General features: G+C 45.7%; 1 protein-coding gene across 6 annotated transcripts in view; it reads left to right on the plus strand.

Annotated features, from left to right (window-relative positions):
• Positions 1 to 25,978, plus strand: part of LOC142575120 (uncharacterized) — a 132,006-nt gene that overhangs the window by 26,128 nt on the left and 79,900 nt on the right. For all 6 annotated transcript variants that reach the window (XM_075684127.1, XM_075684130.1, XM_075684128.1 and 3 more), the window contains 3 exons: positions 873 to 920; positions 21,401 to 21,456; positions 21,543 to 21,621. In XM_075684127.1, coding sequence (XP_075540242.1) covers positions 873 to 920; positions 21,401 to 21,456; positions 21,543 to 21,621 — 183 coding nt within the window. The remainder of the gene's footprint in view (positions 1 to 872; positions 921 to 21,400; positions 21,457 to 21,542; positions 21,622 to 25,978) is intronic.

The raw sequence follows: 25,978 nt of genomic DNA on the forward strand, positions 1-25,978 counted from the left end.
TTTTGTGTCTGGGTGACGTGAGCTTTTTTAGTGTTGCGATCAGCATATAAACGACTACTCTGCAGCGTGAGTAACTTGACATTTGTGTGCAAATGAAAAAGTAATTATTTGTTCATTTGACCTTGAATAATCAAATCGGCAAGTCCCTGCTTTTTATGATCTTGGAAAACTGCCTGACATCTGCGAAGCTTTCACATGAGCTTCAAATAAGCATATTTTCGATCTCGAATTCTTGATATTGAATTATTTCATGATCCCATTCGAGTTTCATATATCCATAAATATATCTGCCAAGATAACGACTGACCCAACAGGACCCAGCAGGCCAGGCAGCCGGGCTAGATCTGGGAAAGTAGGCAGAAAAAGCTTTGCTTTAAGGTCCCTCAAGTGCACTTGTACGTGGCCAGCCCACTGACTGTGTGAGCATGACTCATGTCTGCTTTGTGGCACTATGTGGTCGTGCGCTTTATGTTTAGCAAGGGTGCCACTGCTATGGTGCTCTTTATACTCTTCAAAATTGAAACCTGGATAAGTTGTAATTACTCAATATGGGCTGAAGCAGATGTTCTATACTATGATTACAGAATTAATAGCTCCTCATCGTACTGGAAAAACAAATATACACAAAATTTTTTGTGAGTGTGCTTTTAAGTTACTTTTTAAACAGCTAGACTAACCTAGTACAAAACTTACCTTCTGAGTAGTTCTAATTTTTTATGCTGAATGTGTAACAAAGCATTATACAGCAATGCATGGACCATACAAAAGAATACAGCCATCATCATTCGTACAGCTCTAAAAGGACACTTTCTGAACACATAATTGCTACTTGTGGAGTTTTTCTGCTAACGTTTGTTTCACCTTTCTTGCAGCATGGACACTCAAAGCAAAGTTGTGACACAATACCTGTTGATTATCGAGTGAGTAGAATCATTGAATTTAGTTGGCTAGGTGAAGACGCTAGCATCGAAACCTTACTCCTAAAGCACTGCACAGAGAAATGCAAGTTCTTGCCTAATTTATTTGCGCAAGTTTTGCACAAGTTCCTTATATTCCATAACTTTATGTTAACGACTGTGGGTGGTTTTGAAATAATTCTTTTTTTTTTCCTCCTCCTCCTACTCCTCTGTTTTGCATGTTTTGGTCTTGGCTGGAAGACTATATTCCAAAGATAAATCCCTGTGTGTTTGGTTTGTTTTTTCTTTTATTGCATGTATGAGTAGTCATTTTGGCTGAAGATACTTTCGCATTGAAAGTTCAGTGGGCATGTCCTTCTATCTCCCATGTATAGAAATTTTTGTATTTCTGAAAAAGTTACGAGACTTGCAAAATATAAAGAAAAAAAACATTAAAACATCTTTCCAATTTTGCCACAGCACACGTAAGACATTTCTCTAGCTGCATCTTATAAGGAGCTTGAAATCTGAGATCAACATCTTAATTGAGGCTTACTGTTCAACTATCACATTAGTTACAGGAATTTGGTGAAAATTCCATCTACATAATACAGTTTAACCTGAATGTAATAAACTTCAACATAACGAAGTATTTAACTTGTCATAACCTCTTGTCTGTAAAACACCATGTATTTACAACCTCAATATAACGAAACGTGTTTGTATGCGATTTCAATATAACGAAATTTCACTGCCACCGCAAATGAAGGCCATGACAACAAATGGAAACTTCCGTGGGCGCGAACTGTCAAATGATTGGATCACTAGCGGCTGCTTGCAAACACACCTCTCAAATAGGGCACCGCACAACAAGAGCGACCGCAAAGTAGAGATGCATCATGTTCCCTGTAAAGTACAAGTGCGATAAGGTCCTATCACGCCCCTCCCACCATGTGCTTTAGGGGCGAGTGAATGTGTGTGAGGGTGAGATGAGAAAGATGGTGGCTTCACGAGTGTCGCCTTCCCGCGAGAGCAAAGGGAAAGAGGGGGAGGGGAGCAAGTTCGCGGTAACGCTATCGAGTGTGCGTGAAGAGGGGGCGGGCAAAGTGGTGGGTAAGTTGGTGCACGTTTTGATTTTTGGTGCGCGTCTCGGCTATGGCTGCGCATGGCTGTAGTGCAGCTGAGCACATGCGCAGCCGCGCACCCTGCTTTAAAGGTAATCTGGCGCATGTGCAAAGGGCGGGCGTGCTGAGACGGCGTGGCACCATGTAAGCTTTCTTCGTCGTCATCAGCCTGGTTACGCCCACTGCAGGGCAAAGGCCTCTCCCATACTTCTCCAACTACCCCGGTCTTGTACAGGGTGTCTACCAACCGGGAAAACCGGGAATTATAAGGGATTTTGAGTAGTCTGGAAAAACTCTGGGAACTTGTGCTTCTACGAGGGAAAATCAGCTGTAATTTTATTGAAAGGGTCGAAAGTCGGGGTAATCCTGGCTCGAGGAACAGACAGGAATTGTAATGAATCGTCTTTGACGCCCTGTCATTGGCTGGAGGAGTTGCCAGTGTACAGTCAACGACCGACTTTCCGGATTCCCGATAATTTGGACGGCTTCTCGGCACCACCACGTGCCCCATATAGTCAGTGTATGAGAACGTCTAAAATTTCGGACGTAAGAACCCTTCGTCGTGCGATTTTCCGGAGGTTTTGCCATGACCGCAGGCCCAAAACGGTATTAATCAAAGCCACCACCGCTGCCATTTTGATTACTTTGCAGCCTCAAACCGACACTCTCGCACGCAGATCCGCTGGCAGCCGTAGCCACCACAGTGGCAATGCTAGGCCCACCTGCTTTGATGTTCGCTATGAAGCTTCTTGCCGTTGGATGCCATGTTTTTTATTGAAAGAATTCGCTGCTGTCAGCAATGACACGAACTCTGCATTTGTGGTCCTCGCGATTGGCTTAGAAGCTTGGAAAGCACGGTGCGTTGCATAATGCCGGTTTCCGAAAGTCAGCTTCGCCTCCGTACACAAATGTTACTTGGTGAAGCATATGTAAAAGTGCTGCAGTGAAGCATAACAAGCATGGGAAGGGGCTTTTGCCATGGGACACAGTATGTAATTCTTAATTACACACGCGTGCACTTGGTATTTCCTGTCACAGTACGAGCACTGATATGCCTAATACGTGTACCGGCAGGCCTTCAGAGCGTTTTTGAATGCTCCTGTGGCGGTTTGAGCCTTTAAGGGCACTAAATGACGTGCATTTATTTTTTCCAACTGCCCAATTTTGCTGACGTTTTCGTGGCCCCTAGGGAGTTCAAAAAAGCAGACCTGGACTGTGCAACTGACCAAGAAGATGCTTCAAGTGGTCTGTGAGGCGAATGAGTGACGGAAGGATGACAAGAACAGGAAGGACCTAAGCATTGAGCATTGAACGGGAAAGGAAGCGTGCTGATGCTATTTTGAAGGAGCTTGAGCTCAAAAAAACAAAGTGTTGGCTGATGCCGAGATGCAGGCGTCCCTCATCCAAACGAAAATAAACTCTTTAATGCAGTGAAACACAACACTGAGGCATCATGCGCGGGATGAGAGTATGTCAGGACAGTTGAGATTGACTTATGAGCAGTGGAGAGAGAATCTCAATCGTGACAAAGTTCGGACCTTGTACCACTGAGCTTGCTATCAGTTGATAGAAATAGCTCATATTCGAAAATATTTGCTTCTGTATGCATCTCCTTTTTATTCGTACTTGAGAATGTCCGACTCGATTAGCAATTTTTTCGAAGATATTTTATTTGCTGTGCATTTTACTGACCCCTCCCTTCTACTCTCTTTTTGAATAAAATAAAGACTACTCCTTAGTATTCAAATTAGACTAAGTCGTTTTTTAATTTTTTGTACGTTTACTAGAAAGTGACAGCATCGAGCGATATGGTTTCAGCCCGTCTTGACATAAAACATAGTTCTGCATCACTCAGGAAATTTTGCAAGGGCATTCAAGGAAAACTTGGAAAAATCAGGGAATTTAGACATGTCAGCTTGGTAGACACCCTGTTGTACTAATTGTGGCCATGTTGTCCCTGTAAACTTCTTAATCTCATCCGCCCACCTCATTTTCTGCCGTCCCCTGCTACGCTTCCCTTCCCTTGGAATCCAGTTTGTAACCCTTAATGATCATAGTTTATCTTCCCTCCTCATTACATGTCCTGCCCATTCCCATTTCTTTTTCTTGATTTCAACTAGGATGTCATTAACTCGCTTTTGTTCCCACACCCATCTGCTCGTTTCTTATCCCTTAACGTTACACCTGTCATTCATCTTTCCATAGCTCGTTGCGTTGTCCTCAATTTAAGTAGAACCCTCTTAGTAAGCCTCCAGGTTTCTGCCCCGTATGTGAGTACTGGTAAGACGCAGCTGTTATACACTTTTCTCTTGAGGGATAATGGCAACCTGCTGTTCATGATCTGAGAATGCCTGCCAAACGCACCCCAGCCCATTCTTATTCTTCTGATTATTTCAGTCTCATGATTCGGATCCGCGGTCACTACCTGTCCTAAGTAGATGTATTCCTTTACCACTTCCAGTGCCTCGCTACCTATCGTAAACTGCTGTTCTCTTCCGAGACTGTTAAACATTACTTTAGTTTTCTGCAGATTAATCTTTAGACCCACCCTTTTGCTTTGCCTCTCCAGGTCAGTGAGCATGCATTGAAGTTGGTCCCCTGAGTTACTAAGCAAGGCAATATCATCAGCGAATCGCAAGTTATTAAGGTATTCTCCATTAACTCTTATCCCCAGTTCTTCCCAATCCAGGTCTCTGAATACCTCCTGTAAACACGCTGTGAATAGCATTGGAGAGATCGTATCTCCCTGCCTGATGCCTTTCTTTATTGGAATTATGTTGCTTTCTTTATGGAGGACTACGGTGGCTATGGAGCCGCTATAGATATCTCAGTATTTTTACATACGGCTCATCTACACTCTGATTCTGTAATGCCTCCATGATTGCTGAGGTTTCGAATGAATCAAACGCTTTCTCATAATCAATGAAAGCTATATATAAGGGTTGGTTATATTCCGCACATTTCTCTATCACTTGATTGATAGTGTGAATAGGGTCTATTGTTGAGTAACCTTTATGGAATCCTGCCTTGTCCTTTGGTTGACAGAAGTCTAAGGCGTTCCTGATTCTGTTTGCAATTACCTTAGTAAATACATTGTAGGCGGCTAAACGTGCGGCTGTCTTAGCGCGCGTTTAGTATTGGAGGTAGTGTAATCTTGAGTCTCGGTGACCCGTTGGAGTGAGAGGCAGACGAAGTATTCTTTCCCCGCTGCCGACGCCCCTCCCGATAGCGTTGTCCCATTGCGGGTGATGCTATCAGCCGTGGGGGCTTAGTGCACGCGAAAGTGTTTCTTGCTTCGCTTAATTCGTAGCGCCGAGAAGATATCGTCAACGTACGTGGCATGAAACCGTATCATTTGTCGCCGAATCCCAAATTTATCAAAACAAATTTTCTCATTCAAATTTTTTGTCCGATTGCCCGATAATTTGGAAAATTCTGTGGCCCTTTTGGGTGTGTTTTGTGCACGCGTAGAGTACAGCTAAAGTTAATCATGCGCACCACAATTTGTGTGAAACGTCTCATATTAAGAGAGCTATGGCCGATTACAAGTTACCCTCCTCCACAGTCTTGCATTTTCTCCCCAACTCGTTCGCCGAGTAAACAGGGCTAAGCTCCGCCTTCATTGGCTCTGCGTCATGATGGTACGTCATGTCGTTGACTTCCGGTTCTCTAGGAGCGAGCGTGCAAAGCCTCTCCAAACTCTCCGCCAGCTGCTTGGCAGTCAACCCCATGCAAGAGCTATCAAAGCAGCGTGTGTTGGAGCAGTCTGTCGAAGCGCCGAACGTGTCTGGTATTCTGTTAACCACAGGCAAGCTGGGCATTTCGGCAGATGGCTGGAGGCATAAACTCAAGCTGATGAAGGAACTTTAGCATAGACGTACGTGAGCGGCCTGATTGATCTGCACGGTCCAGACACTTGTTGGTGCAGCGCTTAACCAGCCAAACAGAGCGCTAATATTGCTCTAACCAAGTGTAAAACATTTTAAACATTTACAAAAACAATATGTTGATGATTACACACCTGGGAAAGATTTACACCAGCAGCAAAGAAGAATACACTTCGTTACTGCTACTGTGTATGGTTTGCAGTCAAGCGGCCAGACCCTGTCCCCTTGCGCTTGCGTTTGCCCTATTAGCGGACTCGCGAAACGCTATTACGTTAGTAATCTTCCGGTCTAAAATGATGGCCGCAAACGCGCAAATCCTGGCGCTGATCGGATAGTGGCAGTCCGATGTGCAGCAGCCAGTTCGCTCGTCTGCTGTCTTGCAGAGGGACACGATCTTGCAGCTCGACACATTGCCAGTCGCTACGTTTGCAGTCCACAATGCAACAAAGTTGAATCATAGTGCTTGCGAAAAGTCTGAGACCGACTCTGACTGCGGAGCTCTCATCAAAATGGGGTATGTCGTAACACAAGCAGATGATGCTTGCTGTGTTCCGGAAGTGCTTAAGTGTAGTGAGAAGTTGTTCTTGTGCATTCTCTTTCTGTTACTTTCTTTTTATAGAAACAAATTAACTTACATTCCAACTATTACTAACATCATTTGTTTGCCATAAAGGTGAAAAAATTACCGATGACACGCCCTGGGCAGCCAATCGAATAGCTCGCCCTGATAACGTCATATGGGTGATTTACGTCATATGGGTAGGGGCGGCTGAAAAATCCGCCGAGCAGCTTGCTGCGATCAGCAGCGATGTACATTTTTAAAACCTTGTAATAAATTACACGCTTTACGCGGAGCACTTAGATGTATCAATTAATGATAGAAGGACCTACTCTAACAAATCAGTACATTCGTACACAATCCTCAAAATTATTTCAAGGTCCCTTTAAGCACAACGACTTGCCATGTCATGTATTCCCCGATGAAGGCTGGACTCCGGCCAAAATGTAGGAAATAAATAAATACATATATATGCAATCGAACACACTTATAATTATTCCAGTTTTAACAATATACCGGTTATAACAATGAGAAGCTGCTGCACTTTTGTATATTTTCTATAGTGAAATAACACACTTACTACAATGCGCTGATGCTGCATTATCGGTTATAACGATGAAGTCTGGCTGCTGGGTGTCCAAGCCAAAAGGTAGTGAAATGCGAAATTCTTGAAAAAAAAAAAGAAAATGAGAAATTCGAGCCGCTGCATGATCGGCCGCTGCTCCAACAACTGCTGCGTGCGGCTCTCTCCCGTTGCCCTTCCACCCCTCCGAACATGAATGGGCTGCACCCATAGCTCTACGCCGCCCCACCATGCCCCGAACACTCTCAAGTTCCAGCGATTGCCACAGAGGGCAAAAAATCAACCTCAATCTCAATCAACCTCAATCAAATCAATCTCTCGGCGTGTGCACTGGTGAGTAAAAAAACATTGCTTCGCATTTTCAACTTTGAATTTCTTGTGAGAAATAGGGATAAATCAGATTCCTGTAGTCATTTCGTAAAAGTGGAAAATAATAATGATTATAAAGTTATTGCTCTTCAAAGACAATTCAGACGAGGCTCTTGTTATTTTGTCACGTTGCTAAAATTCCTAACACGGAGTACAGCATAAATAATAAATAGTTTGGTTGTTCTTGCGTAAATGATGCACTGCGATAAGTTCACTGCACATACTGGCAAATGTACTTCCTGTGACACAGTTAGGTTAGTTGCATTTGAGATGGAATAATATGGCTGGTTTTTATTACCTTGTATCTGGCAGAAAAAAAGGGTCATCTAATCGAAGCTTCACTAAGCACAGCCCACACAAAGACACCATTGAAAGAAATTCACACGCAAAACAGTGTTGTGTGTGCGTGTGCTTTTCTGTCATGGAGCATTTTGTGCACCATTCTTAGTCAGACATGGATTGCAAGCTCGCTCCCTCTTACACCATACTGATTGAGAGTCTTTTTTCTTTAGACTCCAGCCTCCAAGACGCTGCTCACACTTGTTCACCCCTTTGGACTCTGTTGTCTCTGGACGTACAAACTGACACTTAATGGGTCACCAGTGACAGTAACATCAAAGGCCAAAATCCTCACAATGTATGTTTCTGAACACCAACTAGAGCCGTGACTTGTTCATTTATTGGTCTAACTTTTATTTCACCATTTCTTGTTTGCATGTTTGTCATGGCTTCATCATTTCTCTTTTCAGGAAGACAGACAAAAGAGAGATTAATGGTCTGCTAGCTGCCCATGCCAAGCCATAAGAAACTCAACGGTCATTATATGACAACAGGTCCTCTTGAACTATGTGCCTCACCTTGAAATGTTTGCAAGTTTACCAGATATAGGGGCGTGAGCCCTATTAGGAAAGCAGCAGTCTACAATTTTGTATCGTACTGAGCTGGAATGCTAAAATTTTGCGTACAAGCTTACTTGCTTTTAAGAGCATTTTATGACAAACGGAGAAGTAACATGTTGAGTCCCAAGTAGTTTCTTTTCTAGTCATTATAGCCATGGTGACCAGAACAGAAACAGTATAGCAAGCTTTTACTTGCTAATGCACAAACTCTATCATCTGCTCTTTACAAATCAGCTTGATGGGTGTTACCACCAAGTATCACATGCTCCCTCACGTCAATAATTTGTTACATGAAAATGCAAAGAATTTTAATGTGGTCAAATGTGCTCAGTGCAATCTTAAGTGATACTCCATGATGACTGAAACACTGGCAGTCACTTCATTTTATTTTTTATTTAAAATACCCTCAGGGCCATATGGCATTAGAGAGGGGAGTGGTTACAAAGTAGTAGAGTAAAGCAATTAATCAAGTGCGCTGAGTTCTGGCAATTTAATAATTCTCTTGATTATACAATTTGAGCTAATGTTTTGCAAAAAAGTTTGTTATTGGTGATAGCTGCAATACTTAAGGGAAGGTAGTTCCATTCCTGAGATGTACACAGGATAAAGATAGAAAGAAAGACTTTGTGTAGCATGAATCAATTCCTACATTACTGCGATGATCGACGCATTTTAAAATGTACTGAGGCTGCAGTATGAAGTCATCGTGAAGTGTGGTGTGATGAAAAATTTAATGAAATAGCAAAAGACGGGTGACTTTACGGCGGTTAGTTAGTTGAATAAGTGCTAGGTTAGTTTTCATTCTGCTTATACTTGCGGTACGGTTGTAATTAGAAAGAATAAAATAAGTTGAGTTATTCTTTACTAGGTCAGGTGAAGTAGTAAGATTAACACGACTGGGATCCCATGTTGCAGATGCATATTCAAGTTTCAAGCGTATTACAGTCTTGTAAAGCTGTGCTTTTTGCGTAGACGGTGCTTTGAAAAAGTTGCGCCGTAAGTACCCAAGCATGTGATTAGCTTCATTAATGACCTAATCTATATTAATGTTCCACATATAGTTATTTGTAATGTGTACAGCAAGATATTTATATGACACGACGAAATCTAAGGGAATGTTGTTAACATGACAAGTGCTATGATTAGAATTAAATATGGATATGTGCGTTATTTTACATTTGTTAATTGCAAATGTTCATGTACAGCTTGCATGAAATCAATAAATAGGCTAGCCCTGCACCATAAGAGACAGCTAGAAAATGTATACACACAATCGGCCTACTCCACACTTCTCAAACAGACAAATAATTAAAAACAATTTTTGTTTCTCTTCAAACAGCAAGTGACAAAACTGAGCACAGTGTCTTTCCAAGAAGTTTTTGAAATATGCTCCAAGTAGGCTTGACTTAACATTCAGCCAATCAACAGTAGACGAGCAAGGGATGCCTCAGCATGGGAACATGTCTTCGTCACGGCCCTCACAAGTATGTTTGCTTGTTGAAACGTTCGATCAAGGCTGAGGCTTCCCTTGCTCACATCTTTTACTCAATTGAAGTGTTCATCACTTTGCAACCTCTTTGCCTTGTTTGAATACACAAACCAAGATGTTTCTTTTTTTCAACATGATACTGTAAATTGCATTTTCCAAGGATCCGTGAGCATACTTATGTTTATGTTTATTTAGTTTCCTTGTTTATTCACACAATATTTGCTGATGCCCTTCTAAACACTGTTGTCTCCATAACATTCTTTGCTTTCCTACGATTACTCCATTTGTGTGAAAGCCTTTACTGTCACACCTGAACACTAAATGTGAAGCGTAAGTATCAAGAGCAAACAAAATGTGCTGTAAAATTAGCGCAACATTTCTTTCCCCCTGCGCTACTTGCCTCTCACCTATGTGTTATCAAAACAATGGGGCATTGCAGCTAGAGCTTATCTTGCTGACAGTAAATGTTTGCCGAGCATGTTTTGTTTCTTTTTTTTAATCTACCTGAACTCGTCGAATGCAGACAATATATGTACAATATGAAACACATCACGTCGCACTGTATGCAACTACAAGTACGTGGATAGCCCAGCATACCAGCCCAGCATTTCTTAGTGGCTGTGGTGTTCGGCTGCGAAGCACGAGGTCGCAGGATCGAATCCCGGCCACGGAGGCTGCATTTCGATGGGGGCAAAATGTGAAAACACTCGTGTGCTTAGATTTAGGGGCACATTAAAGAACCCCAGGTGGTCGAAATTTCCGAAGTCCCCCACTACGGCGTGCCTCACAATCAGAAAGTGGTTTTGGCATGTAAAACCCTGTAATTTTTAGCCCAGCATAAATATCACTGCCTGAAGTATCGCTCTCCCTGCTGTACGGGCACACCAAACACGACGAGAAAGCTTCGCTTCATTTTAGTGTTCAGTTCCATTAAATAGATAACTATCTGTGTTTCTGTAGGTTGTAAAGTTAGTAACCGACAGCATTCAGTCCATCTGACCTGTACGAAAACTGTGAGCATCTACTGCTTCATTCACCATTGACAATAAACAATGTAAGCTTACTTGTTTCGGGTGTTTTTTACCAGTTGAGGCCTCTCGGTCACCTGGCGACATAATAAAGATACCTGTAGTCATGATAGAGTACCGTACACACGAATACCGCCCCGAAAGTGGCAACAAAACGCCCAAAACCAGCTAGCGAGCAGCTCGACGAGCCCCACCAGCCACCACCGCAGTGGCCATAATGCTATTATGTAATGATGATGATATTAGTTTTTATTTTTGTCAGCGCCATCTCTCGGTCATACACCTTAGTTTACAGTGACACCGCTATTCTTATTTCCATTGCACTGTGGAAGCTACACTTTCCCTTCTCTAAGTTTATATAGGTGTTCTGTGGCCCCATCCTCCAAAACATAAATGGACCGTGCCAACTGCGCCGCAAGCAGATTGCTCACATGTTGCTCGCTGGCTCCTCTTTCAGTGAAGTTCTGCGAACAGCTTAATCACTTGCATTCGTTTTTGTTGGTTGTGTCAAATACGTTCCTGGCCACGCGGTTTTCCAACTTCACTTGACTCGCTGCCGAAAAGGGAGATGGCTGATCCGCCCGCTGATCATCGGCAATGCACGATGTTGCTGGTGAAAAGAAAGCGCATGGCTATAGATTTGGAAACCAAGTGCTTCTAACTGATGAGACAGTCGTCACGAACGTGCATCGGATAGTCACGGCGACGACGGCAGTGATGGTGCGGTAGGGCAGGCTGCTTCAACATTGTCCTCACAGGAGGCCCGGCATGATTCAGTCCCTCCGGGGCTTTGTTTTCACGAGGAACCTTCTGCTGCACTATGGAGAGTGCTTGAATGCCTTGGAGAAGGATGTTGGCAAGCTTCGCGTAATGCATGCATGGCTGACGGACGTAAACTTTTCTCATGCAAGTGAGTGAGAAGTACGTGGTGAGATGCTTGTGGTGATCTCTCCTCAGCGTTTCTTCTGGATTTCTCAGCCTTCTCGCAATTTTTAAAAGGCCCCTTTTGGGGCCACCAAAGGGATGCCTCGGCGGTACTCGCATATTGCTTTTCACCCGTGATACCTTTTTGCAATTGTTATAGCAGTGCCATTCTTTAACGCCTACAGCCGCCACTTGTTACGCATGATTAGAGCACCCAGGAAGCAGACGAGTGAACGCAATTGGCAGCCGGGTGGAGGAAGATGGTGGGGACGGGCACTGGCCTCCCTGCCTATATAGTTTTCTCCTATCAGCTCTGGCATCCCTCTATTAACGCGACAGCGTTAAGGAGCTCGTGACGCAGAAAAGTTGGCGTCGGCGGCGTTGGCCGTGAGCGAAAAATCTCGGAAGGCAATTCATAAATAAAAACAACTTGCAAGATGGGCTGGGTGGGAATCGAACCACGGTCTCAGGAGTGTGAGACGGAGACGCTACCACTCGGCCATGAATTCGATCGTTCAAAGTGGGACAAAAATGCCTCTAGTGAATGCAGTGTCGCCCTATAACTGTGCCGTAGAAAGTTATACTTCTGTGTATATCGGTAATTATGAGCATGCAAGTTGCAGAAGTTGCAGTTAAAAGCGTAGCGAAGTATGCTTCCGCTACATTTCTTCTGCGCTTTCCGCACACGCAGAGCCATCTTGCGGCAAACACAGAAGACCCCCTCCTTGCAGTGTACGGCGCTGCCCCGACAGGTCGCATGCCATGCACGCATTGGGGCTGTGCTGGGACCGGTGAGAGGCGCGTCGCAGCCCGGCTGTCCGTGCTGATCACGACGTTTGGCTCGCATAGATCGTTTCCCCCTCCGAGACACTGAGTTCTTTGGTTCGTTCTGCTTGTTCAGGCACACGTTTCGTTGCCACGCCGAACGCTGCATTGCTCGATGCTCACCGCGTGATTGGTGGGTGCAAAGTCTGATGCGGGGCGCCTCATAAGTGATCGCTGTGCCGTAGCGCATTGTCTTACACCCCTTGGCGGGTCGACTAGAACGCTGTCGCGTTCCACTCTTGAAGGCGAAGCTTAAGCGTCCCCCAATTTTTAAAATTTTTTCATGCAACCCAGTTATAACAATGGAATTTTCATGGCACTTGAATATTGGTAAAAGTAGGTTCGACTGGATATATTGTGAGCATTATTCATACGCTTCATATTCTCACCTGTACATACTCATCATCACCGTTTTGGACCCTGGTGGTGGGGCTCTCACTCGGGAGAATAAAGAAGAGACTGGCTGCCTAAACCTCGTCTCACAAGTGGTGGAGTGTGCTGTCCGGTTCCTTCGCCCTCTCGCTCCCAGTCTCTCTCCAGCTTCACCTACGCTACATCCCTGGAGCTCCGCTCGGGTCGCCGCATCTACCAACTGCACTCAACCATGTCACAAGACCAGCAGACCGGTACCACGACATCCACCTTGCCTACTCCTGCGGGAACACCTTCTTGGACAGTCTCCACCCCTCAGAAGGATCCACCGCTATTTGCTGGGCTTCCAGGCGACGACGTTGAAGACTGGTTGGAGCTATACGAGCGCGTGAGTGACTTTAACCACTGGAACGAATCAGCAAAACTTGCTCACGTCGCCTTCTACCTAACCGGAGTTGCGAAAACTTGGTTTTCCAATCATGAGCTCGATTTGGTCAACTGGAGCATCTTTAAACACCATCTACGCCAGATTTTCGCGAACTCGTCTGTCCGCTCCGATATCGCTAAGAAGAAGCTTGCTGAGTGTGTACAGCACTCAGGCGAGTCCTACACTTCGTACATAGAGGACGTGCTCGCCCTCTGCCGCCGCGTGAACACCTCTATGGCAGAGAGTGACCGTGTACGCCACCTGCTCAAGGGTATTGGGACTGCGGCATTCAATGCTCTTGTAGTGCTGAATCGCACTACCGTCGCCGACATCATCAGTACGTGTCAGCGTCTCGATGACCTTCATATGCTCCGCTTACACCCTGACACGTCTGATTTCAAGGCGTCCAACGACAGCGAGCTACGTGCTTTGATTCGCTCCATCATCCGTGAGGAACTGCACGCCCAAGCTTCGTCAAACCCTCCTGAGGTCCATCTGATGCCCCCTGGTGGCGGCCTACGCCATATCGTGCGGGAAGAGATAGCTGCCGTGACCTGCCCGCAAATCACGAGCCCGCGCCCTATCCATACGCCAACGTACGCTCAGGTTGCCTCTATAGCGCCACCCTCCCAGCAGCCACCACAACAGGCACCTGCACCGCACATGTCCCTGAATCCTATCACTACAAGGCCATCGCCTGTTCCGTCTTATAACGCATGGAGCCCACCTCGACCGGTTTGTTACTACTGCGGCATCCGTGGCCACATTTCCAGGTTTTGCCGACGCCGTCAGCAAGATGAAAGACGTGGCTATGACGGCTTTGAAAGGGATCAGTTTTCTGGCCCTGTACCACGACGTCGGCGTTCTGACTACGATTATTATCCACGACGTTCTCCATCTCCACAGGACTTCAACACTGCCGGTTCATTGCGTTTCCCGCGTCGTCGCTCTCCATCACCGATGCGGCGCTCTTCTTCCCCTCTACGACCGGCTACTTCATCCTCCGATCACCGCCCGGAAAACTAAATGGTGCAGCTTCAGGAGGGAAAGCTGCATCTTTTGGACAACGTGAAACTCCTCCGGAGCGCCCGTCAAATGTACTTTTGGTGTGTGTTGAAGGTGTCCGAATCGAAGCCTTGGTTGACACAGGTGCATCGCTTTCCGTTATTAGTGCTGACTTGTGTTCTCGATTGCGAAAAGTGAAGACACCGTATAATGGCCCTCCCCTTCGTTTTGCTAATACAGTTCTTGTTCAGCCCTCCAGTGTTTGCACTGCGCGCGTTTTCATTGATGGCATCCTCCACCACATTCAGTTCGTCGTGCTATCTTCGTGCACTTACGCAATGATTTTGGGATGGGACTTCCTGTCCTCCGCCTCAGCTTTCATCTCTTGCCGTCAGCGAACTATTCATATGACGGACACTGAATCTTCGTCCGCTGTCAATGCTCATAGCCTGCGTTTTGTCACGTCTACCGACTGTTTCATTCCCGCGGGTAATGAGCATATTCTGATGCTGACTTCCGACACTATTATTAATGGTGATGTGTTCCTTGCACCGAGCGGTTACTGCATTTCTGGTGGGCTTAGCCTTACTCCTAGCCTAGTACGGTTTCAGGACGGTAGAGCGTTAGTCGCTGTTCATAACCCTACTTCTTCGCCAGTTGTGCTCTCCCAGGGTTCTACTGTGACCTGCTTTACTGACACCGAGCCTCTTTCGCTGGTACCGCTTCACACCGAATCACCACCTTTGTCTACCACCGCTGCTTTCACGGCCGCGATAAATCCCGATTTGACCGCTGCACAGAAAGAAGACCTTCTGGCACTCCTGCACAAACACAGAGCCTTATTTGACGTCCACTCCAAGCTTCTGGGGCGCACTTCCGTCGCAGTACATCGCATCGAAACCGAAGGCAGTTCGGTTGTACGCCGCCGCCCGTATCGCGTGTCTTCCGCAGAACGGAAAATCATTGCGGATAACGTTAATGACATGCTCAAGAGAGACATCATTCGGCCATCCTCCAGTTCTTGGTCGTCTCCTGTCGTGCTGGTTCGCAAGAAAGACGGCTCTGTACGATTCTGCGTCGATTATCAAGCCCTTAATAAGATCACGCGCAAAGACGTATATCCGATGCCAAGAATTGACGATGCCATTGACTCCCTCCAGGGTGCAGAATATTTTTCTAGTCTAGACCTCTGATCCGGATACTGGCAAATCCCCATGCACGATGCGGACAAGGACAAGACAGCCTTTGCAACACCAGACAGACTTTACGAGTTCAACGTCATGCCATTCGGTTTATGTAATGCCCCTGCAACATTTGAACGCATGATCGACACAGTTTTACGTGGCCTTAAGTGGAAGACCTGTCTGTGCTATTTAGATGACATCGTTATTTTTTCTACAACTTTTCGTCAGCACCTTGAGCGCTTGGACGAAGTTTTCACATGCATTTCCAACGCTGCACTCCAACTCAACACCAAGAAATGCCATTTTGCCAGAAAGAACATCAAAGTGTTGGGCCATCTTATCAGCAAAGATGGCGTTCGACCGGATCTCGAAAGGGTTGCTGCCATGCTTCGCTTCCCTCGCCCTTAATATCAAAAGCAATTGAGAAGTTTCTTGGGCCTGGCATCCTACTTCCGCCGCTTCATCAGTCATTTTGCGGCCGTGGCGTCGCCGCTACACAAGTTGCTCACGTCGGGCACTGCTTTCCCTTGGACAGATGAATGTGAACTTTCTTTTCAAGCCCTCAAGCAGGCATTAACCACCGACCCTGTCCTCTGTCACTTCGATGAGAACGCACCAACTTGCTTGCACACCGACGCTAGTGGCCATGGGATCGGTGCTGTACTTTTACAGCGTGATACCACCTCACGAGAGAGAGTTGCTGCCTATGCCAGTCGCGCACTAACACCTGCCGAAAAGAATTACTCGATGACAGAACAGGAATGTCTCGCAGTAGTTTGGGCAATCCAAAAATTTTGACCATATCTTTACGGACGCCATTTCATGGTCATAACCGACCACCACGCCTTATGCTGGTTGTCGTCAATCAAAAATTTGTCCGGACGACTTGGTCGCTGGGTGGTACGCTTACAAGAGTACGATTTTGACGTTGTCTACAAGTCTGGGAAAAAGCATCAAGATGCTGACGCTCTCTCTCGCTGCCCGCTGCCACTTTTAGCTTCGAGTACACCTCCCCATTGCTCGCCACTTGATGATGAGACTAAGTCGTCTCTCCCGTTATTACCGTTATTACCTCTATCAGTTACTGACACATTATCTTCCAATCGCGTCACTCACCTCGCCTCGTGTCAACGTTCTGACCCCTACTGCGACAGCATCATCCAACGCCTGTGCGGAACTACATCTGCACCAAATGCCAGATTATGTCGACAACTGCGACTCTTTAAGCTTGACAACGATGTGCTGTACCGCTACGTATACAACTCCGACGGACACCGCTGGGTACCTATTCTTCCACGTTCGATGCGCACACAAGTCCTTGAAGCCTTGCACGACGACCCATCTGCTGGCCATTTGGGATTCCACAAAACATACCACCGCGTTAGGAGCCGTTTCTTTTGGCCAGGCATGTCTACCTTTGTGGCCAAGTACGTCGCTTCTTGCGTTCAGTGTCAACGGCGGAAACGACCGACTTCGCCTCCTGCTGGGCTTTTACAGCCCATTCCATGTCCCGAGACACCGTTTGCCATCGTTGGGATAGACCTAGTCGGCCCTCTGCCCATAACGCCAGCGGGTCATCGATGGGTCGTGACAGCTGTTGACCAGCTCACACGTTACGCAGAGACCGCTCCTCTACGCTCTAGTTCGGCCTCCGACGTTGCCACCTTCTTTCTAGATGCCATTGTGCTGCGCCATGGTGCACCTCGTGTACTGTTAAGCGACCGCGGCAAGACTTTCATGTCAACAATGCTAGCAGAAGTACTCGGAGCTTGTGGCACAGTTCATAAGACAACATCCGCATATCACCCACAAACAAATGGCTTAACCGAGCGATTTCATCGCACACTAGTAGATATGATATCCATGTATATCGGGCCAAACCACGACAACTGGGACAAACTTTTACCTTTCGTGACTTTTGCTCACAACACCGCTATCCAACGAACTACGGGATACTCACCTTTCTACCTAGTTTACGGCCGTTCCCCGACATTCACCATCGACGCCGCTTTCTTCAATGCCCCAACTAACACCTCGGCCAGTATACCCGAACAGTTCGTCTCGAGACTTGAGGAATGCCGTCAACGTGCTCGCTTCAACACAGAAGTCAGTCAGCTAGATCGCAAGCAACGTTACGACATCTCTCGTCGTGACGTCTCCTTTCGTCCTGGAGAGGAAGTGCTCCTTTGGACGCCCATTCGTACACCCGGTTTGTGCGAGAAGTTTGAATCCCGCTTTCTTGGACCCTATATTATTAACGAACAAACATCCCCCGTGAACTATCGCGTTACTCCCGTAGACGTTTCTTCCGACCATCGTTGTCGTGGTTCGGAGATCGTTCACGTTTCGCGCCTAAAACGATTCGTTCGGCGTTCCCCTCCTGGCTAAGTCGCGGCCTGTCTGGCCGCTTGCGCGTGTGGGGAAATTAGTGTGAGCATTATTCATACGCTTCATATTCTCACCTGTATATACTCATCATCACCGTTTTGGACCCTGGTGGTGGGGCTCTCACTCGGGAGAATAAAGAAGAGACTGGCTGCCTAAACCTCGTCTCACAATATATATAACTCCTCGTATAAGAATGTTTTAACAATGAGAATGCACATTTTGCAGCCACCTCACTCCGTTGCACACACAGCGACGGAGTGCTGCTTAGCTGGGTTCCTTCACTACCACTTTCAACCGGTTAGACCATGCTCCGACGTACAGTCGCATCACAATAAATTCATTGACATCACTTTCAGGACAGACTCTGTATTTGGAAGTAACTTGCGATCATAGTATTGTAGTCATCACGTGACGCATATTGTTATTTGATCACATTTGGGAACTGATGATGCAGACAGTCCGAAACACGGCTGCTTCTTGTTTAGAAGCCTTTGGGAAAATTACGGCATCTGTTGTTCACAGTAAAGTAAGGGCCAGTAGCTCCAAAAGATTTGAAAGCGTCGTATCTCTTGTCACCCGGCTGACACGTTTAATTAGGATGGGCTCTCCGCAGCAAGCAGCACATGGTAGGGGAACCTCATCTAGGCAACTGGCCATGGCTGTCTGGTGTTGAGTGAGTCGTGCAGTGATAGAGCACTCTTCGTATGTCCATAATTATCCTCCAACTTTTTTCTTGATGCTTTTATACGCGTCCCCCTCTCCTCGTATCCATCACTTGACTCCCCTTCTTAATATTCTTTTCGGTTAGTCACTGTCATTATCTCCAACTTTCACCAATTTGTTGAATGGCACAGTGACTGCTAACATTCCTGTATTTCTGTTTCTTTGTGGACTTCGAAGCTATTCTCCTACCAGCCCTCCCACTTGTTTGTTGTGGCAGTTTCTTAGCTTCCTTGGCCCAGCATCCCCATCCTTGTTATATTTTACCGTGTGCAAATCAGCCATCTTTAAAGCGAAGCCTTGTTTTTTTAAGTTTGCCCACGTCGGGGGTTATTCAGAGCGTGTATATACATTGGAGGAGTGTAGCAAAGAGGAAAGAAGATATGAGATATGAGAAACTTATTTGGACCTTTGCACCGCGTCGAATACGCATAATGCCCTCTGGAGCTCCCTGGGCATTGATCGCCCGATTAGCCTCTTGGCAGCTGTAACTATCCATGACCCCTTGCAAAACCACTGCAGAAATCACAGCGCTTACCTTTCTACCATACCCAAGTCCAGAGGGAAGCTATAGTCTGGTACAACTTTAGAAAAAAGTGGAGGCCCCGCCAAGATGACTGAAGTGCGACAGCTGAATGCCTCTGCGACTAAAATAGTCCCGCTCAAAAAATTGCGCTTCCGAAATGCGCAATTCTCGGTATAAAGAAAAGCTTTTGTATTTTTATGACTGGTTTATAGAGCTCTCATTTGCTACAGCCCATATGGTATCGCGAGAGAAAAATAACCCTGTGCCTTCTACAGCACTGCCCGTCGCCTGCTCTTCAGCTTCATTGCAAGTGACAAAAGTCACTTGCGGAACTGTGTGGTGGGAAAGCATATTGAGCGCTGGCAGTACACCTTATGCGTGATTGTGTCACAGAGCGCATTCTACAGCTTGTGCGTGCAGGGAGTACTGGTGGACAGCAATCGATCGACGGTGCTCCACAACGCTTGAACACCACCGCTAGACGCTTGACTATCTCAGTGCTTACAACGATGGTTCACGCTAAGTTGAGGGCAAGAAATCTTTGCGTTGGAGGCTTCTTTTGCAAATATTTTCTGTTAAGACCCTTGTAGGTTTGTTTCATGCGCGCACGCTTTCCTCATTTCTCCTGAGAATGGTTTTGCTCCATCACTTCACCCCGTCCGACGAAAAATGCAGTGACACAGCGCACGAAACACCTGCCGCTAACAGTAGGCACCAGACTTTGGCAAACTTTCCTTGTCGTAACTTCACTCGGGAGCAAAATAAAACATGGAATAAACACGCAGGATGTGTGTTTGTAGCTGTGTGTCGCCGTGGGATCCTGTTTTCATGCAAAGCATAGCACAGCATCAGCGATGCTCACTGCAATATTTCTTCGTTAAATCACGGCTCAGAATAAATGCACGCGGCACAAATGATGCATCATAAGCTCGCAGTAATATTTCCGCCACCATAGACGATCACAAACAGTTTGGGATTTCACTCTGACGAGGGGCTGACGTACACAGCTGACGCCACTTGGCCCAGTTCGAAGTGCAGGCAGCCATCTTCTCCTTCATCGGGGTGACCGGCTGTCTGGCTCATGACATCAGTCAAGAGTGCGCGACCATTGGTGGATGCTCATGTGCATCCGCCTCTGAGGAGTGCCCCCTTTTTTCTAAAGTTGTACCAGACTATACATAGGATGGTAGAGAGGAGGGAGGAGAGAAGGCAGAGAATGGGAAGAGCTGACGCAGTTGCAAAACAAGTGATTAACAGCCTTGCTACTCATCGCTCGCAGTTCCCATACAAGGGGAGGGGAAAAGGGAATAGAGAAAAGGTGACATGAGAAGGCAAGGGAATGCTACTACTATAGAAATGACAGCGTTTGCGGTGAAAGTACGGTGACTTGAGAGATAGAGAGGAAGAGAAAGTGGTTCGATGTGGATAGGTTGGCACTATCTTCTACGGTCCTTGAGGTAGCACGGCTCAGTGCCACATGACAACCCCCTCCTCCCCCTTCGGACTAGCCCTTTCATCCATGTCACGCTTTTGGAGCTCACCTCCTTAAAACTTTCTTTTTTGTAGGAATGGGGGGAGGGGGCTTCAATCCCCCCCCCGGCTACGCCAATGTGCTCTGAAATGGAGCACATTGTGTCCTGAAGGAGCCAAAGATTGAACATGGCAAGTATTAGGAACATTGCTGAGCCAATAATGCCCAAATATGAAAAAAATACTTTGACATCTGTGACTTCGCACTGACATACCGGCACTGGGGTTGTGCTGTGGAATTCAAGAAATTGAACTTTGACTTTAATATTCTCTTCTAATAATCAATATATTACCACGAAGTTAACAAAAGTAGAGTTTTCAAAGAATACTTTATTAGCCTCAACTGATTTAGTGTTTCTCTTTAGTGTACCTTTAAACACACGGCACTTTTCAATTATAATACATGATTTTGCCAGAGAAAACTCCTGATTCTGCACTACTCATGCTCAGGACAGTTGAGAAACTTTCTTAGATTTCTTGAAACTTGGAAAGATGTTTGACAAAAGATTGAAAGCATTGAACATTATCAGTGAGAGAGCTAGAGATGGGTTCTTTTCTATCCTCTCTGCATTTCTCTGGATACTCCAAGAGAGAGGGGTGATTGAGAGTGTTGCACACTTCCATTGCTCTTGATTGATCACCTGTGACTGCTTCCTCTGTTGCAGCCCAGGCACTATTGCATGAACAACCGGATCAAGTATGACTCGTACCTGCCAACACAGTAAGCATTGAACTGATAGAGGATTTTGCTCACTTCAATTTTTATATGCTGGACCTTTTGACATTGCAGCATTTTGAACATTTCAGTGAAGGACATCGACCTTTGTGGCCTGTATTTGGAGAGTATAAGTATGTTCCACCTCAGCGCTGGCTTCACAACATTGAGGTTGGTAGTTGTTCCTACCCCTTCCCACGTGTAGGGTAGCAAACCGGACATGTGTCTGGTTGACCTACCTACCTTTCGTTCCTTCTCTTCCTCCTCCTACTCTTTGTATGGTCACATATAATTCTAGGGGCACAGCAAGCTATGCACCGCTTGTGTGAGGTATTTTAGGACATGACTCCATAGTGCTTTGAACATTATCATTCTCACTGTATTTATCTAGGTGCTTGACTTTGTCCTCACCAATCCCTTTGTCACCTATCGCATTTATTTCAAGGTAGCAGTTCTGACAAGGAAAATGCCAGAATGAGAGAAAGCTTTTTAATAAAGTGCAAAGAAGTTTGGTGGTGCATATGTAAGTGCCTATTTGTTACCCTGCGTAAAGAAGTGTATCAGGAACAGAAACTCCCTTGCACGAGAAATAAGAGGCAAAAAAGCAAAAACCTATAATAAAAGGAAGCTAGGGGTGGGGGCAAGAAAGTATATTTTAAAAAACCATACATTAGGTGTGTTGGTATTCCATACTTGCAGAGGTAGAAGTGCTGCTCCGATTGCGCCATCTTGGGTCAAACCACCGAGCTGTACCAACCTGCTTGAAAACACTAATTTTGAATGAAGTTGCCATATTTAACAGGATTTACGTTTTCATTGGCAACCACTCAGCCGTAGTCATGCATTGACTAGTGTTTACTCCTGGAATCGATCCCTTTCAGCATCGGCGTCCTTGGAGTGTAGGTTTGTTCGGTGGTGCATTGTAACTTGGCCATAGAAAAATCAAAATTGTTTTGTGCTATACAACATATTGTGAATGTTTTACATGACTATTGCGCATCTGTGTACTATGTAGACCAACTAAAGAAGTTCGTTTTATGGGGCACTCAGGAAGCCATGCTGAGTGAATAAGTCTTATGACCTGCTCAGCGTGTAGCTCATCAATTTCGCAATACACTTTAGTACTCTCTTGTGCACTCTATTTTACATTTATGTCAATTAATGGCGCATGCCATGCGTTTTTCCAAATATATTTTGCATGTGCACCACATCCTCTTACCAGGATGATGATGCTGTTTACCAACAAATGACCTGCTTGCTTTCATGAATCTACTTGACCACAAATATCCAGTGGCAACTGCAATCGTCACTGTAATTTGCACTATGCCAGCACTATTTTCTGCACAACCACACCACACAAAATCAGGCTTTTGCCATTGCAGAGCATAAACCAAGGATGTAAAGTTTTGTATTTAGTCATCCTTAGCGGCCAAATAGTGGTCATAAATTTTCAGCGAAAATGTAAATGACCGAATTCGTGTTCGTGGCAATGATGTTCACAGTGCGACTTGTGCAGATAGTCTGGTGATTTTAACAAACCATTGTTTGGCGTACAAATTATTTGTTGAGATTTTACATTGGCTTCATGGCATCTGTGGCAGAACCGTGAATTAGCCCAAATAATCGAGCCTATTCAAAATGTTGGTCGACTATGGAGATCAGAAAGCCAGTGAAAATTTTTATCCCTTTCTTTGCTTTAAAAAATATCTTAGTTTTTTCCTCAGCAAGTGATGTGATATAGTACCGGCAAACATGCAATGACCAGGGGAGTAATTCCACACTTGTTCTGTGGCAATCTACCACTTAACTGAATGTCGCCAAGAATAAAGAATTACCAGACTGCACTACATGAATAGCGTTCACTGTAATTGGCGGGCGTTGTTCATGGTGGTCACTCTGGATATTTGTTGTTCAGTGCGCACTTCCCCACTGAAATGCGACTGTGGCGGTCGGGATCGAGCCCATGACCTCGAGCACTGCCATTGCTGTAAAGCTACTGCAGCGGGCACAGAAGTGCGGATTTGATGTGTGGCTGCTTCCATAGTGTTGCCTAGAAACTACGGTGCTTTAATGTGGCTTTGCGCCTGCCCTCCCTGTGCCATTTGTCTGCTAGGTGAATTTGCATGGTGGTTATTTTTCAGAAATAGCAGAAACATACTGTACCGTACCTTGAACTTAAATTTATTCAGTTGGTCTGTAACCACTGTCGTGTCTAGTAGTAGGGTATCCTTGCCTTTTCCCTCTCTCACCCTCCCCCATGTATGCGAGCTGCAAGTGAAGATTGGCAAGGCCGTTATGCACTCGTTTTGTGGCTACATTCGTTCTACCCATTCTCTGCCTCCTCTCCCTACTTCCTCTTTCCCTCCGCTCTGGACTGTTGCACGTTTTTACAAAGGTAAGCGCTGCAGCTTCTGCAATGCTTTTGCGGGGAGTCGCAAATAATTGCAGCAGTCAAGAGGTTATTGTGGCGATGCCCTGGAAGCTCCAGAGGGCATTGTGTTGATGTAATGGAAAGGTCCAAATGAGTTTGTTGCATTGCCATTCCTCTCTGCTGTGCTCTTGCCATGTACACACACGCTTTGAACCACCTCTCAAGACGGGCAGCAGCAGCAGTAGTGGAAAGGCTGAAGAAGTAGATAAAAAAAGCTTGTGTTTAAAAATGCTGCGATCATGATCGCGCTACTTTGCGCCAAAGATTGCATAAATCTTTTCACAAACCCAATCAAATACAGGCGCTGAAGATGAGCAGCTGCGCTCTGTTCTCGATGCGTCAGCAGCTTTGCTGCACTGCTTCAGCACTTATCAAACACGAAGTAGCACAATCTTGTAATGGTTCACTTTCCGAACCACTACATGATCACGCCCCTAGTTTACGGGTGCTTAATAGTGTATGCACAATGTACTAGATGACGACGTTTACTCTGAGTCTGCATATATTACTGGCACAGGGATGCATTGTAACATGAGTTCTCCTTTAATATCGTAAGCTTTCTTTTTCTTTGTGTGTGTGTGTCTGCGATTTTGTCAAAAATAAAAAGGACAACATGACTTAGGTTGCTATATATGCTGTAATTGGCCATTTCTCAATATATTGCACAATCTTTACATTGGGACCTTATCGAATATGTAAGGTAATAAATGTTAGCTAATGAATGTTAAACCTTAGTTGGTTGTTCACAATGACAAAAAAACAAAAACGACTAGCATTAACAAAAGCCTATCAGCACAAAGTGGGCACTGTTCACATAAAGCCCTTGGTTATTTTTCTTCTGGCCACATTTAGCTGCCAAAGCTGGTATGTAACTTAATAGTTGTTTCTGAGAAACACGTATAGGTTTCCTTTAAAGCTTCATGCTACAGTCGGGTGGATCACAATATCCTCTTGCCTGAAATTTGCTTGCCTTGCAGACTTCCGCAGAACTGATCTGCCATAACCTAATAGCGTTCTGCAAAGGGAAATAAAGAAAACCTTGTCCTCATCTGCCTGAATTTCGCTGCTGTTGAGCGTTACCAAGCTGCGCCAAAATGCGTATCTACTGCTCCAAAATGGACAGTTTATGCTCCAAACCTGCTCCATAACTTCCTTGGTTGCTTCCATCCCTGTACTTGTGAAAACAGTTTGAAACAAAAAGAACGAAGAAAATGACTAGACAGCACTTTGAAATGCAAAAACGCCCGTATCTCCTGCATTGGGGGCACGTCATAGGTCCCCTGGTGGTCAAAATTAACCCGGAGTCTCTCACTATGGCATGCCTCATGATCAAATCATGGTTTTGGCATGTAAAATCCCAAAATTCAATTAAACTTCAATTAGAATGTGCTGTGTGCATCTAGCCCTCTAAAAATTAAATTCTGGGGTTTTATGTGCCAAAACCCTAATGTTATTGTAAGGCAAGCCATATTGGGGGACCTCGGATTAATTTTGACCAACTGGGGTTTCTATACGTCCCCCAATGCACAGGACACAGGTGTCCTTGCGTTTTGCAGCATTCTGTTTTGAACTCTTTTTCACAAGTACAGGGATGGAAGCAACCAAGGAAGTTTTGGAGCAGCTCTGGGAGCACTTGCAATTCTCTTCCATGTGGGTGCATTTCGCTGCCATTGCTGACGCATCAGATTTTGCAAAGTACATTGACCTGAAATTATTTAAGCAAAGCTTGTATTGCCTCACAAGTGGTGTTGTAGTGGTCACGCAAAAACCTAGTTGCTCCCAGAGCACAGCAACTGCGGGAAAGGGTGGTTTGGCGAGTTCACAGCTGCACTGGCGCTGGAGCGTGAGTCATTAGCAAGGGTTCCAGCTACATATGCGCACACTCCAATCAGAGCTGTTTTGCTTCAGCCAGGGAAGGAAAGGGCAGGAAAGGGTTTCGCGCATGCTGCGCCGGCTTTGCTTCCAGCAGCTGCGGAGCACCTGACCAAGGCGACGGTCAGACTTGTAACGCAGCAGAGGGTGCTAATTCCATTCAGTTCAGTCTCAGAAAAATGGACGGGACAGCCACATGTGTGTTCCCCCGAGGAATGGGCAGTG

The sequence above is a fragment of the Dermacentor variabilis genome, chromosome 3, assembly GCF_050947875.1.
Source record: "Dermacentor variabilis isolate Ectoservices chromosome 3, ASM5094787v1, whole genome shotgun sequence".
NCBI classification, from domain to species: domain Eukaryota; kingdom Metazoa; phylum Arthropoda; class Arachnida; order Ixodida; family Ixodidae; genus Dermacentor; species Dermacentor variabilis.